The 16708-nt window shown below is 37.1% G+C and overlaps 2 protein-coding genes across 3 annotated transcripts; one reads left to right on the top strand and one right to left on the bottom strand.

Moving 5' to 3' along the window:
- Positions 1-284: 284 nt before the first annotated feature.
- Positions 285-9738, top strand: klhl21 (kelch-like family member 21). 2 transcript variants are annotated; one of them, XM_079402353.1, is made up of 6 exons: positions 304-658; positions 3328-3572; positions 3679-4754; positions 6357-6762; positions 6871-6943; positions 8007-9738. In XM_079402353.1, the coding sequence occupies exons 3-6, from the start codon at positions 3728-3730 to the stop codon at positions 8340-8342; spliced, it is 1842 nt and encodes a 613-aa protein (XP_079258479.1). In that variant the 5' UTR covers positions 304-658; positions 3328-3572; positions 3679-3727; the 3' UTR covers positions 8343-9738. The 2 variants fall into 2 exon arrangements, with proteins under 2 accessions (XP_079258478.1, XP_079258479.1); XM_079402352.1 differs by lacking the exon at positions 3328-3572 and having other exon boundaries at positions 285-658.
- LOC306860586 (telomere zinc finger-associated protein-like) lies at positions 9608-16707 on the bottom strand. Its single transcript, XM_079402351.1, has 11 exons — positions 16533-16707; positions 14646-15401; positions 14170-14465; positions 13298-13409; positions 13067-13159; positions 12900-12986; positions 12630-12784; positions 12218-12354; positions 11929-12093; positions 11283-11371; positions 9608-11178 (listed from the first exon to the last, which is right to left on the bottom strand). The coding sequence occupies exons 2-11, from the start codon at positions 15399-15401 to the stop codon at positions 10735-10737; spliced, it is 2334 nt and encodes a 777-aa protein (XP_079258477.1). The 5' UTR covers positions 16533-16707; the 3' UTR covers positions 9608-10734.
- Position 16708: the final 1 nt, after the last annotated feature.

Below are 16708 nucleotides of genomic sequence, written 5' to 3' on the forward strand. Positions count from 1 at the left end.
CCCTAAATATATTTTAGGCTGTAAATATGTGGCTATGTTACAGCTCCCCTTTGAAGCTCTCCTTTTCCATCTCTCCAATCCTATTCTGCTCACAGGTTATTGGAGATTAGTTTTGTTCCCACTTGTTGCAGTTTGCTGATTTTTGTAAAATAGCTTCTGTTTTTGTTTTTCAGATACAAGAGTGGTTTCAGTTTAATATGTTGCAGGCTCATTTATTGATAATAAATAGTATTGATGATAATAAATCATCAACAAAATATTGGGCTTGTTTTGGGCTTGTTTTTGAAGCTGCGGTTGCTTGTCTCGCGAGAGTTAGCAACAGTGTTTATCGCAAAACTTGATTCTCTATTATCTTTTTTAAGAGACTCGACAGTTTTAGTGAGTCTGTACAAACATACCGGTTTCACGCAGAAAGCGAACAGAGAATCTCAATGTAATGAGCGTCCATGAGTTCAACAGTTTGGACAGTCAAACTTGAGAGAGATCACGTTATCGTGTCCAATGAGGGTCTCTTATGATGCGGAGTCAAGGCGCTGACATGAGCGAAGAGAAAACAGACGCACACACTAGCAAAGCTAAGCGCTAATAGGACAATTTATACCATTCTGTCAAATTATCCGAGGCGGAGAGCAACCGAAATCGTTCATAGCTGGCTTCGGTAAGTAGAAAAGCGTCAGGAACAGCCTGTGTATGTATGAAGGTGAAAATGTGACGCTTCTCGTGTTGTTTTTCTCAACCGAAGGAGACAAACAGCAGACGGTTATTGTGTCGGAAACCGATTTCACGTGTGTTTCGTTTCTGTAGCGATCATAACGCTGAAGTCTTTGTGATTAATTCAGTGGATTAAACATATATTAGAAACCGTTGTTCCGTGAAGCCTCGTTGGTATGTAGATGGCAGGAGGTGAAGATGAGCAATGCGTGACATTTACCATCAGGTCAAATCTTAAAATAGACTGGATTTTGAAGGTCTCTTGGCTATAGACTATAGCAAAAAGGTCTGATGAAAGGGTAAAACTTGCTTGAATCCCATCCCACGTCTAAATGCTGATGGTTAGATTGTTACCTACCTAACGTTAACTTACCTATTTTTGTTCACTTTCAATTGAAAGTGAGAGAAGAGGACAAGTATATAATTTGAAGAAATTATATATAAAATGTATATATACAATATAACACTGTGTGTGTGTGTGTGTGTGTGTGTGTGTGTGTGTGTGTGTGTGTGTGTGTGTGTATACACACGCCGATTCCCATGAAAGAAAAAATCCTATCTCAGCATAAATGTGATGAATTGAGGACTGGTTTAACTGGCTATATAGAGTGAAGCTTATTGTGGTTGTCCCAAGGCCCAAACATGCTCAGCTCCTTTGGGTTTGTGCTGATGGTATGCAGAGCCATGGCAGCTGTGTTATGATGGGCATCTCTCAGTCAGGTACAACATTAGACTGCAGGCCACTGGTGGGTTAGAGAAACACACAGGGTGTACAATGGCTCTGCAGATGGAAGAGAGGCCCTGAGGGGTTCATAAAGGGGTTTGTTATTTTATAGTTGTACAGAGAAAGTCCACTGGTTGCAAGGATCTAGTAAACAGACACATTTGAAGTTCAGTCTAACTCAATAATGGTGTTATGCTTATTTTAAAAATATTTTGTTTTACAGATAAGGATTTTGAGTAAACTAATGTTTTAGAAAGCCCTAAAGTTGAAATGGCAGTCCATACTACATCACAGAGGTGCGTTTCCTGTGTAAGGTCATGAATCATGTCTCATAACTATAGATCATGACACCTTATTGACAAGTCATGAGAAGTCTTGTGTTGGTCACTGCTAGCCATGCTATTCTCGGACCAACTGGTAAACAGACTACTAGTAAGTAACTTGGTATGCAAATTGCCTAATATGCAACACTGAGATGCTGCATTATGGAGAATATGTATTGGCATCTAATGCATTCCAAAAATACCCAGCCTCTCAGGAGCCCAGTACATGCACAAATTAATGCATTATTCCTCAAGCCCGCTAATGCTATGCATAATGTAGGTCTCACTGAAAATTGTAGAGCTTTGCTGTTCAGAGCAGGTCTATTTCTCTGCAGTTTGTTGACCCTTTGGGGCCCTTCGCTCTCTCTCCCTCTCTCATCCCAACCTTCATAAATTTCACTGAGCTGCTTGTCACATGGCTCTTCAGTATAAGCTATGCTTTTGTTATGCCTTCAAGGACTCGTGTGTTTGCCAGCCTGTTTTGATACCTGACCCTGTAGATGGAAATGTCATTTTATTTTAAACTCACACTGCCATTGAAAAATCCCTTACTTTATCTACCTGCCATGTGACTCATGTTGAGAATAGAAATATAATATAGAGGAGAAACAGTGTAGTGCATATTTATGAAGACTGCTAAATGCTTTCATTTTATGAAATAACTTGTGAGCAGAATATTGTATAATTTAGAATTTGTTCATCTTACTTTAAAAGGACAGTTTACCCAAAATGTACATTTTGTCAATTATTTTTTCACCCTCATATCATATGTATTACTTTCTTCTTCTGTGAAACACACCAGAAGAATGTCTGAGCTGCTCTTTTCCACGCAATGTAAGTGAATGGTAATTTATACTGCCAAGTTTAATAAAACATAACTATTTTATTTTGTGTCTTCTGAAGTCATACAATAGCTTTTTATGATAAACAGACCAAAATTTGAGTAGTTAAGAAGCATTCACACTAAGGACCATAACTATAATGCTAACTATAACTATGAAGTTTTAATAATCATTCTAATTCTACGTCAATAGGGAAGTCCACACCACAGTTATAACAACAACAACAACACAGTTCTGAAAGTGATTCCAATTATATTTTTCCTCTTTTTTTCAACTGATGAACGATGAAAATTGACAGCCAAATGGTTTAGCATTTAAAGTGACATACAACATAACTGCATGGTATGCTTATAATAAACAGAACATTATCATAAGCTGACGCAAATGCTAATGTAGTTACCGTTCTTGGTGTAAACGGGCCTTTTTGTTGGCAAATGAGTTTGAGAGCAACAACAGAGAGAGAAATCTTTTTCTCAATCAACACTCACATACTGCCTCAAAAACTTATATATAGCACACAACTTGTATAATATCGATTACTTCTGTGATACTTTTTTTTGTTCCTTTTTGTTCTTTTCACAAGTCATGTTTTTTTATTTGGAAAAGATAATTCTTTCCTTTGTGCTTCAATGAAAAAAGAAACGATACTAATGGAATGACATGAGATTAAAGTAAATGATCTCACAGTTTTATTTCTGGCTGAACTACCCCTTTAAACCTTCTTTAGATTTGTTGCTGTATGAGAAGTTACTCAGTGGAGAAGTTTCTGTAATCACCAGTAAGTGAAGCTAAAGGGTGTGCGGAACCCCCCCCCCAGCCTGTGAAAATGGACACTGCTGGAGTATTTATAGACCAGACACAACGAGCACACTTAAGAGACCAACGGTTGCACACATTCATCATAACCGCATGATATTTGGTTCTAGAAGCTACTGTGTTTCACAAATTTAAACGCTTTGAGAAGATACACAGGTAGGCTGAAACTTCAATTTGGGGTTTTCTGTTTTTTAGAACTTGTTTTAGTTCAAATGAGAAACTACTTCAAACTAGTAATAAAACTTCTGTTCTCTCTTTAAAGATATTCCAGAATTCTGACCAGACATACGCCAAGAGAAATACCGTAAGCAATGGAGAAACCAGTTTTACAAACGCAGCCCTCTATGTTGCCCTTCTTCGATACGGCCCACGCTGTCAACTTGCTTCGTGGCATCCACGAGCTCCGCGCCGAGCGCAAGTTCTTCGATGTCACTTTGTGCGCTGAAGGCAAAGAGTTCCACTGCCATCGAACTGTGCTAGCAGCTGCCAGCACCTACTTCCGTGCCATGTTTGCCGGTACACTGCGAGAGAGCGCCATGGACCGTGTGGTGCTACACGAAGTATCGGCTGAACTGTTGGGCCTCCTGGTGGACTTTTGCTACACGGGTCGCGTGACCGTCACGCACGACAACGTGGACCTCCTGCTCAAGACGGCGGACCTCTTCCAGTTCCCATCCGTCAAAGAAGCATGCTGCGCATTCCTGGAGCAAAGACTTGATGTTTCCAACTGCTTGGAAATCCAGGACTTCGCAGAGGCTTATGCCTGTCGTGAACTAGTAACTAGTTCTCGACGTTTTGTGCTGAAGAACATCGTGGAGCTGGCGAAGAGCATGGACTTTGAACGATTGTCATGGAAGCGGCTGCTGGAGTTTGTGTCTGATGACGGACTGTGTGTGGATAAGGAAGAAACGGCATACCAGATTGCAGTGCGCTGGGTTAAAGCCGACTTGCAGCACCGGTTGCATTACTGGCCTGAGTTGTTGCAGCAAGTACGCCTGCCATTTGTTCGCCGTTTTTATCTTCTGGCCCATGTGGAGAGTGATCCACTGGTCTACTTGTCGCCAGCCTGTTTGCGGTTAGTCAGTGAGGCACGCAGCTTTCAGTCTTACGAATATGACCGCCATGACCGACCCAGCCATCGAATGCGCCCACGTCCGTCCACCGGCCTGGCCGAAATTCTGGTGGTGGTAGGAGGATGTGATCAAGACTGTGATGAGCTTGTTACTGTGGATTGTTACAACCCACAGACTGGACAGTGGAGATACTTAGCAGAATTCCCAGACCACCTTGGAGGTGGCTACAGCATAGCCGCCCTGGGCAGTGACATTTACGTGACAGGTTAGTACACTGATGACGTTTCCTTGTGGGACAAACTCATACTCAACTAGCAGGTTCAGCTTGTGCCGTAATTATTTCATGCTAAGGTAACAGAAGAAAGCACAAATCCCGCAGGCTCAGTGTCCTGCTTTCCAAACTGTTTACAACATGGCAGCCAATGTATAAATAAACCCTTGCATATTCAGCTATGTAAGCGTGTGGTGACAGGACATAATGTTCTGTTAGATCAGCAGTGGGTAACGTGATTTCAGGTTACGTAACCGTTACCTTCAGGAATGGACAATGTTTCAATTGCGGTTAAATGCTGCTTCTATTTTAAGTGTCCTTTGCTGTTATGTAAGTGGTGTTTAAAAAGGTGACTGAGCACTGACAAAGGAATTCAACAGTTCCGATCCCACTCAATGATTCTGGTTCTTTAACCATTATTTTACTACTTTCAAGTAATATTTGGTGTAAAGTAAATACAATTGGTTATGTTGATAAAAATGATAAATTATAAATTTGAAAAGATTCTTCCAAAAGGTGAATTTACACTTGCATTTTAACGACTTTAATGATTCCAATAAAAAAACTTATCTTAACTGTTTATTAAATAACATAACATGCTCGAAACAAAAATGGTAATATTTCAATCATTTTTTTTATATAATATTGCTAACTAAACGCATAATGTGTATTTATACTACATATAAAATGAACAACTAGTCAATAACTACATTAAGTCAGTTAAAGGAATAGTTCACCCAAAAAAGAAAATTGTCATCATCTACTCGCCTCCATGTCATTCCAAACCTGTATAAGTTTCTTTCTTATGTTGAATAAAAAAAAGAGATTTTGAAGAATGTTTTGAAGGCCCAAACAGTTGTTGGTCCCCATTGACTTCCATGGTAGGGAAAGAGGGATAATGGGCCATCAACTGTTTGGTTGCCAGTATTCTTCAAAATATCTTCTTTTGTGTTCAGCATAAGAAAGGAACTCATACAGGTTCGGAACGACATAAGGGGGAGTAAATGATGACAAATTTTTCATTTTCAGGAGTACTATCTCTCTAGGGTGCAATTACATTTAACCATTGTAATTTTCACAGGCGAACTCCAGTAATTTCAGTAGGAATCCACATAATCTCAAATTTTGCGCGTGGGCGAAACCCCTAGTCTACTCAGATTTCGAAATATAGGTTCAAGAAAGCTGCTTGGTTTGAATGCGACTTTCCGAGAGCTGTGCTTCATTGTTCGCCACACTAGTGCTGACAATAAAAATGAATATTTTTTGCTGAAATTTCACTAATATGCCCACACCTTTAGTTGTAAGCTGTTTGTTTGTTTCACTAAAAAGATGAAGTAATTCATTCTGTAATCAGGCTACACAAGAACCGTTAACAGAATCAAACAACATTTTGTCCTGGTACTTTTTTCAACTATCATTAATAATCCCAAATTATCCCAATTTATAGCAGTAACCCTGAAGAGTGACACAATGCGAGTCTATTAGTGTAGGCAAGTTTGAAAAATAGGGTTGATAAATGATAGGAAAGAACGTCTGTTCTATTTCTGGCTGTTTGGTATTGTGTTTAAGCTTTCCAACCTGCTTCATTTACGACAGGTGGCTCAGATGGATCACGTCTGTATGATTGCGTTTGGCGATACAACTCCAGTGTGAATGAGTGGACGGAGGTCTCCCCCATGCTGAAAGCCAGAGAGTACCACAGCTCCTGCGTCCTGAAGGGTCAACTCTATGTGGTAGCCTCTGACAGCACAGAGCGCTACGATCATACTCTAGACTGCTGGGAGGCCCTTCCACCCATGCCACATCCCATAGATAACTGTTCTACTACAGTGTGTAGGGGGCGACTCTATGCCATTGGCTCCTTAACCGGAGAGGACACAATGACAATTCAGTGCTACGATGCTGAAAGCAACCGCTGGTCACTAGTGAACAGTGGAGAACTGCCTCCGTGGTCCTTTGCCCCCAAAACAGTGACCCTAAATGGGTTGATCTACTTTGTAAGGTAAGGTGCTCAATTTTTTCCCACAATTTTAAATATCCAGTTTTAAATATCCAAAAAGAAACAAAGGAAGTGAGGTTTCCATGTTTCTCATGACAACTGTTGTTTCAGGGATGATTCGGCAGAAGTAGATGTCTACAACCCACAGAAAAACGAATGGGATAAGATTAGTCCCATGACACAAGTATGTCTGTTTTACCTTGTTTCACTCTTTTAAGGTGCAATCACATTTACCACTGTTTAGCAAATTTTCACAAGTCAAATTGAGTCATTTTAATAGTAATCCACGTGATCTGGAATTTTGCTTGAGGGCGAGACATTTTTCCATACAGATTTTGCATCAGGTTTAAGTTGGTCATCGCATCACTATTGACAGTGGACCCTTTTGCTTGTGAAATTTTGCTGACGTGACCACACCTTTCATGACATTTTACAACCTGAACTGACCTTGTCATAAAAAGGTCAAATGATCTGATATTTCATCCCAATCTCACAAGAAAACATGACTATTTTACAAAGTGTTGATTTATTTTTTTTAAGAAAAAGGTAAGTACCTCTAAACATAACAGTCACTAGGGCACAAGCAGATTGAATAAAACCCAATTTATATAAATTAGCTACCAACTTAAGAAACAAATTGGCATGAAATGTTGTTGGATATTTTAGGAGACTCGTTGACCTCAACCAGTCATGAGGGTCTGCGGAGTCCTCTCTATGATAAAATTTCCAGTTTTAGGTTGTTTTGTTTTGCACATTTCTGCATGATGGTTGGACGATGTTTTTTCTGGTCAACACCACATATCCTGGATTTACTAGACAAAGGTTTTCACAAATTAAAAAGTGGTTAAATTTATTATTTAATTAATTAATAGTTGTGTATTTATTTTTTCTAACAAATAATTATATAATAATAATAATAATAAAAGATTCAAAATTATCCAAGATTGTTTTTTCTTTTAATTTTATATTATTTGCTATGATTTAATATGATTTGTTTCGTATTTTTATACCAGGACAGTTGTGTTGCACTCCAAAAATATCAAAATGTTAATTCAAACATTAAAAACGTATATTTAAATCACTATATGGTGTACAGCAATAAAGCGCTATATAAATGCATCATTCATATGTATGCATTGCGTTTTTATTGTTTTTTTCAACAATTTAATGGGACAATAAATGAGCATTACATTATTGACCCACATTAGGCATTCACGCAGATAACTAAAATGTCTCACTTTCCACAGGTTCATGTTGGAGGCAGTGTAGCAGCTCTGGGTGGTCGACTCTATGTGTCCGGTGGCTATGACAACACTTTTGAGCTATCTGATGTGGTAGAGGTCTACGACCCCTCTACTCGATCTTGGACCCCAGCTGGCCGGCTCCCCCAGCCCACCTTCTGGCATGGAAGTGTCAGCATATTCCGACAGTTCATGCCTCTTGTTCCAAGCACCTTTGAACCCATCGACATACCTGAGGCCAATGCCATCCACTTCCACAGACACCACCGCAACCAGGCACTTCACAACCACAACAACAATGTCAATCAGAACCACAACCAAGATGTCAATGAAGTGCATTGAGAACTTCTGGAAACATGAGACTGAAGGTCATTCATGTGACGTTGCTACTCTGTGTTTTGCACTTTATGACATGTTCACCTCAACTGGGCAGCAAAGGGAGCTGGTGAATGGACAATCAATGTTTGCATTATTTCTCCCAGTAACCCAGTGTTACTACAGCTTTAATTGTTGCATGCATTTCTAATGCTGACTGTGTTTACCTTGAACAGACACTTGAGTGAAGTGACTCATGAAATGGTGTCTATCATGTTTAGCGAATTTCAAGCAATCCATACCATGGAAACTGCATGAAGGTTATGCTAATTTTTCTTTATTTATTCTATAATTCAGCATGGACCTCCTAACATTGCAACTTCGTCAACATCCACAAAAAAATGTAATCTAATATAAATGCCATAACCTAATGTGAAGTAAAATTGCTTTTAAAAAAAATGATAATTTTGGGACCCAATCTTTCCAAAAGGTGAAAGTAACGTGATTCAACAGTATTCTGCAATGTGGATAACAAATGTTTTTATATACACTGTAAAAAGTCTGAAATTAAATATTTAGGAGAATCCAAGATTTTCCAAAAACAACATTTTGTTTGACAGATTAACATAACTGTGTCCCAGCATAACCCATTGTTTAATATTCATCTTGCTAGAATTACATATTTCACACAATCTAGCGTGCATGCAGTGATCACACTTTTTTTTTGTGAATTTTTATCCGACTTGATTTTCAACTCCTATTTTAATATTAAATTAAGTTTGTTATTATCTACTCAGTTTATTTTAGAGGAAGGTGTTATAATTTTTGAGAAATAACTTGTTTTTTATTAAGCTGTCTGCGATCATTAAGAAAACATGAGGAATGGATTTTTGTCAAATTGTATTCAGATGCTGTACTAAAAACTGGAAGTAGTAATTCAGTATCTTGTTTTTCTTGAGTAAATGTATGTTTGACAATACAAGTACTTATGAAACTATTTACGACACACTTAAGTGGTACTTGATGTTTATTTTATTTTCCTTACAGAATGTTTAGTTTGTTTAGTGGGCAAAATCATTCATACAATACAGAGAAGGCGATGATTTGTGTAATGTTTGTGTGGTCAATCAATAAATGACTGCCAGCACTGTTACTTTTTGCGCTTTTTTTGTGTATATGTAGTAAGATCACAATCGCAAGAGAGTTGTCCGACACGGTTTTAGATTCAAATGTTCTGCGCAGCCCTTCACAGATTTGTGTTAGATATATCTAATTTTCCATACAGTTAGAATAATGACTAGAATTATTTATTCCATTAAAACAAGAGAATACATGAAACTCATGACTGTTTTCTTGTATTACTATAGTCTTTCATTTATATTATGCCTTCCAGATGCTGAATAAATCCTAGACATTCTCTTACAAGAACTTTGGTCACATGTTATTGTATCCAATTTTGCCAAACATCCTGTAACTTCAAGTACAAATAAGAGAGGCATAATGCATTAGTTTTTCTTTATAGAATAAAAATCTTAAGAAAAAAAAGCTTTTAAGTCCATTCATCCAAACAGCGAAAGAACATTTTCAATTAATAATTGTAGACACAGTCTTACTGAAAAACATAATTAACCACTAAACATTTTCGCAGAAGCTAGGTTCAAATGACTTTTACTGACTCCAGTAGCGAACTCCTATTGATCACAAAAATGTAGTAATGTAAATCTCAAGATGATCTTGCATCATCATGCTTGATACAACCAGGTCCACTGTAATTTACAACTTCTTTGAAGATAATAAATTAATATAAATTAATATAATGTTTCATCATGCAAAAAAGCTATTTATTTACAATGTCTCTTAAAGGGATAATTCACCTAAAACTGACCATTCTGTCATTAATTACTCACCCGATCCAAACCTGTAAGACCTTTGTCATCTTTTTGTGCACAAAGAAAACAAAAACAACTTTATTCAATGATTTTTTCTCTTCTGGGACAAGCCTCCACCATTATTGATGCATGTGCGTTGCTTTGATAATGGCAGAGGACTGTCCCGGAAGAGAAGAGATCATTGAATGAAGTCGTTATTGTTTTCTTTGCACACAAAAAGTATTTTCATTGCTTCGTAAAATTACGGTTGAACCACTGTGTCGCATGGACTATTTTAACGATGTTCTTACTACCTTTCTGTGCCTGGATCATGGTAGGACCCTTGCTGTCTATGGAGGGTTAGAGAGCTCTCGGATTTTATTAAAAATATCTTAATTGGTGTTACAAAAATGAATAAAGGTCTAACGGGTTTGGATTAACATGAGGGCGAGTAATTAATGACAGAATTGTCATTTTTAGGTGAACTAACCCTTTAAACTGCATACTTTGTCAAGTAGCTTTGTTGCGCTGGAGTCAATAAGTCCCATCATTTAGACTTTCCCATCAGCTGCAGAGCTGGGCAGTTCCACCACCACACTGGACTGATGGATGGGGTATGCTTCGGTCACCAGCAGGGTCTGCTCCATCACATCTGTTACAGTGAACGGAGTCTGCTCCACTCCACCATCTGGCCTTCCAGTCAGAGCAATCCCAGTCTGTTCACCACTCACTGCTCCATCAGTCATTGAATATGTGGCCTGCTCTCCTCCTGTTCCTCCAGCAGAGGCTGAGATGACCTGTTCCACCACAATCGCCTCTGGCTGGATAACCAGGTTAACCATGCCTGCTGGTCCAGCCTGAGCCTCTGCCTGGCTGGGAGGACTAGATGAGGCAGCTGCGCTCTCGTCCTCCACAACCAGGTTACGTAAGCGTCTCTGTCTGGGGTTGTAGTTCTCCACACGGTTGTGGATCTGTGAGTGTCGTCGCAAATGTGCCTGCCAAAAGCAGGATAGAGATGCTGAGATCTTTGACATCAAGTAGGAAATGTAGAAGTTATTTTTCTGATATATGTTAATCCATAAATATATCTAATTCCTACCTGTCTGGTGAACTTGTAACCACATTCAGTACACTCAAATTTTCTCATGCCTTTGTGACGTCGTACATGAACACGGAGCTGCTCAATGGCTGATGGGGTATTATGGGATATTTAATTATTATTATTTTAATTTAATAAGTACATGTTTTTTATGTAGTATAAATTATAGAAAGTGTGTGTATATCAATTTAGATATATGAAAAAATGTTAAAATATATAAGCAATACAAATCTAAACTATATATATATATATATATATATATATATATATATATATATAAGCAATCATTATAAATTATACAGCATATAAATGTTTTATTTATATATATATATATATATATATATATATATATATATATATATATATATATATATATATATATATATATAAGCAATCATTATAAATTATACAGCATATAAATGTTTTATTTATATATATATATATATATATATATATATATATATATATATATATATATATATATATATATATACACACACATACATACACACAATGCAAATTATTAATTTATTTTGAATAAAAAAAATCTAATTTTTAATAATATGTAACAATATTTTTTTCTTTATGCCATCTATATAATCTTTCTCAAAACTGCCTCAAGCGTGTAATTGTCCAAATATCTTACCTTTAAAGGTTTTGCTGCAGATGTGGCAAAAGTGAGGTCGACCTTCTTGGTGTTTGCTGGCTATGTGGCGTAAGAGAGGGCCTTTCTCAGTAAAGCGCTGCTCACAAAACTCACAACTATATGGCCGTTCTCCTGTATGTGTGCGGTGGTGTTTGTCCAAACTCGCTGTTCAAACATTCAGCAAACATTTGGTTAACAATAAAACTAATACAGAAACTGCATGGATTTGATTTTTAAAAAGAACTAGAAATCAAAATAGCCAGAGCTAAATCACTGTCTGTGAAATTACCTTGTGTGCGAAATGTCTTGCCGCAGAGGTGGCACTGGAAAGGTTTCTCTCCAGTATGTGTTCGAAGGTGCATGTTGAGATTGGCTTTCTGGGTAAAGGCATGATTGCAGAACTCACACACAAAAGGACGCTCATTTCTGGAAAGAAGTGCAACAGATCCAGCTCAGCGAGAATTCAACCAGTAAACACAAACATGCAATATGGATTACACATATAAACATCACAAAAAGGTTTCTTTCTTGTCCAGCTTTCTTTCATTCATGTTATTTACTGTCTTTTCACCAATTGCATGCATAATTCTAGCATTTGCTAACAACCTCGACTTTGAATAGCAGGCAAAAATAATTAGCAATCAGTCTAAACAATAAGTAAAGCATGTTTCAGTTATTTGTTGTTCATGTCATGTGTTTACCTGTGAATGGCTTTGATGTGCATTTGCAGGCCATTGCGGCTGGAGGCCCGATGGCCGCACTCCTCACACACAAACAGTTTCTCACCACGATGTTTGGCTGCCTCGTGTAGACTTAGCTCAGTGCGGGACAGGAAACACTTGGGACACAGCGGGCACTAGACGAGACGTGACAGATAATACATCAGTGATCAGAACTCATATTTTGTTCAGTTTTCAATAGCAGGGCATTATGATATTGCCGACCAAGTTATTAGCACTAGAGTCACTTACAGCATGTGGTTTGGGAGCTCCGTGAACTTTAATCATGTGGATCCTGAGGTCTTTCTTCTGCATGAACTGCTCAGGGCATGACGTGCACTAATATGACAAGTAAAATTACATGAGCACACTGTCCCTTGATAAAAGGTCATCACTGACCTCTACAATGGATGACATACCTTATTGGGCATCTCTCCTGTGTGTGTGACCGTGTGAAGACGCAGCTCATGTCGCTTTTTAAAGGTCATGGTACATTTTGAACACGAAAACACCTGGCACAAACCAAAAGTTGCATTTGCAAGTATTAGTGATATAAAAGCTGCATTTGTGCATCAGTAACTACCAAATATTATGCATTACAGTTATTGTATTTATGCATTTTGTTAATTGTCCTCCACTTTCAAACTCACCACTTCTGCTCTGATAAGACAATTCCTGGCTTCATGCTCCAGCAGGTTTTCCTTCCTATAGTAGCACTTCCCACATTTAGCACATTCAAAGGGTTTCTCTCCTGTATGTCTCCTTGCAGACAGAAAGAAGGAAGGAAAGACAGAACTTCACATTAAGGCACAATCAGTCAAATTAATTACTTATAAAAAAAATATTAATATTAATTCTATATAAACATTCAAACATTTGGGGTCAGTAACCTTTTTTAAAGAAATGGATACTTTTATTCAGCAAGGACACATTAAAATTGATCAAATGTGTCTTTTTATAATTAGAAATTTATAATGTCACAAAGCATTCTATTCAAATAAATGCTGTTCTTCTGAACATTCAACTCACAAATGAATCACCGTTTCCAAGTTATTAAACAGCACAACTGTTTTCATCACTTATGATAATAATAATAATAATAATAATAATAAATGTTTCTTGGGCAGCAAATCAGCATACTGGAGTGATGGCTGCTGAAAAATTCAGCATTGCATCACAGGAATAAATCTTAAAAAAAAGAGTTATTTTAAATTTCAATATTATTTCACAATTTTATTGTATTTATCTTCAAACAAGAACAGCCTTACTGAGCATAAGAAACTTTTTTTTTAAATCTAACCTCATAAGTTCTGAATGGTGGTGTGTGCATATGTATTGTTATTAGATATTAAAACACATATGTTATTATAAAATTATTGGAAAAAAAAATAACAATAACAACAGAACTTGGCAAACAAAGACATAAACACAATCTATTTTCCTCAGTACTGAAAATATGTGTCCATCCGTAATTTTAATGAGAAAATCTGAAACATACATATGTATATTAAGAGGAACATACCTGTTGTGTACTTTCAGGTAGTATTTGCTGAGGAATGTTTTATGACATGTTGGACATTGGACAGAGCCTTTCTTTCTGTCTTTAGATGTTCCTTCCCCATTCTCTTTATTGGTCCTTTTTTCATGTCGTTTGCGCTTTCCCCGTGGAGTCTTTGAGGTCGAGCAGGGTGAATCATGAGGCACATACTCTTCATCAGTTCCTTCAATAAGAAGATCCATACCATCACCTCTGTCACTGTCATCATCGTCGTCATTGTCGAAATCATTGTCATTTTGGTTATCAACAGGTCCATCCACCTGCAACAGATTACAAGTAAAATCAAGAAATTTGATTTGGTATTAAATTGTACATGATACATTATTACAGCAACTATTATAATCAATGCATTCAATTGTCAGATCAATGCACAGATGATCAAGTTTAAATTATTTGAATTGAATAAATGTCTTTTGGTTGAATGTGGATGTACTGAGTACCTCAGTCTCACTCATGTCTTGATGTTTGAGGTGATCTCCGTACTCGGTGGCAGAAATCTCCTGCTCTTTGTCTTCAAGAGATGGTTGTTTTCTTCTTCCTGCTCCCTGCCTCATCACAGTAGCCATGGGACTTTCCCCGACTAGTCGATTGGGCCCTTTTACACGCCTTCCAGAACGTGTGGTGGTAGTAGACGTCAAGGCAGAAGGGTCATCATCGCTAACTGTGACCTCTGAACCTACCCTGCATGCATCAGGCTTATTTTTCATCCTCTGCCAAGATCTAGATCTAGTCTTTCCTTTCGGGGTGTGATCGGGCTGAGCGTCTGCAGATGTGAGAGGGAACAGTGGTTTGTCTTTATCATCTTCACTCGAAACAGGTGACTGTAAGTTCTCTACAACTGGCAAACTCTGGCAAGGTATGAGAGAATCCGGCACTGATAGTCTGCTAGCTGCATTGTGAATCTTCTCTAAATTGCTGTTGTCTAACTGGAGTTCACCAGTGTAAAAAAAGTTAAGCAGTAGCTCTAGTCCATCATCAGGGCACTCTATTGCCAGATCGATCTTCATGCATGGCGTGTTTGAACCGGGGTCTTGGAACAAGTGGCTAAAGCAGGCAAGAACATTGCGATGGGCCAGATACACCTGTCCACTCGCTGTGCTCAACATGGCATCACAGAAGTGGCCAAGACCTCTCTGTTGGTTGAGCAAGGACAACACCCGCTGAGCGTGAGAGGTCCCTTCAGCAAGCATCTCCATCTAGACAAGCAGAAGACATCAGTTTAATTTTAATAGTCATTTTATCTGAAGGAAATTATAGATAAAGACAACATAACATTCTAATTTAAAGTAATATAAGTATAAATGTTTAACTAAAATTTTTTATTTTTACTAATTCATGGATAATAATAAAAAAAGCTCAAGCTAATGATTAATAAATGTAACATCTTTTGAAAATCATGAAAAACTGCTATTATTGTACTACAAGCACAAGTGTTTGTTACAATAGCTCTTTTATTTTGGTTTAGTTTGTTTTGTGAACAGTTCACAAAAAAATCTTGCAATTAAATTTTAAAATTATAACTCATTTACATTTTAAATATTTTTACACATTTTGTTAATTGGCATTTATATAATTAAAAAAAAGTTCATTCTTAGAATTATAATAAATGTAAAATGTAAAATAAAAACGTGGTGAGCGGTCTGGTTTTATTATTATACTGTAAATAATTTGAAATAATTTTTGCAACTTTAAATAATTTTTGAAAATCATGAAATATTGCACATGCATAGGTGGTTATAGCAATAGTTTGCTTATTTTGGCGTAGTTCAGTTTATTCAAAAAATAACACTGAATAATTATGCACGTTTTGATTTCAATTAACTATTAAAATTATAAACAAAAATACTTAAATTTTAACCTCCTTTTACAAATTGTAATCATGGATATTTATGATAATATTATACAGAATTATAATAAATTTGTGTAAAATACAATAAAAAGTGTGTCTGTTCTGGTTTTATTATTATACTGTCATTATTTATAAATGTTTTATTAAGATACAATGTTTGTAGAGGTCGCACAACTTTGAGCAATTCTTGAAAATCATAAAATACTGCATAAATTATTGTACTGCACGCATAGTTGGTTATCGCAAGCTTTTGCTTATCCTGGCACAGTTCATTTTATAAAACAGTAACGTTACACAGTATAATTCTGCACGTTTTCATCCATCCATGCTCATGAATGTTTTCCTATACTATGCGGAAAACTTTGACTACTTAACGACTATCTGACTAATTAATATTACCTTAACGTTACCCACGATGTCCGCATTTTAATGACGCTCCCTAAACTCATCCCAGCACAATCATCCGTTTATGACTCACCTTTAGCGTAAATTAGATCACTGCTCTCATCTTTTTTTCATATACTGAAAGCCCACATATATGCATCATGTAACTTACAAAGTAAATTATATAATGTATAGCATCAAATGCTTAATTTGAGCTAAACATCAAGAAGCCATGTTGAAACAGAAACAGGAAGTGACGTTTAAATATTG

This window comes from Barbus barbus, assembly GCF_936440315.1.
Source record: "Barbus barbus genome assembly, chromosome: 41".
Taxonomy (NCBI): Eukaryota; Metazoa; Chordata; class Actinopteri; order Cypriniformes; family Cyprinidae; genus Barbus; species Barbus barbus.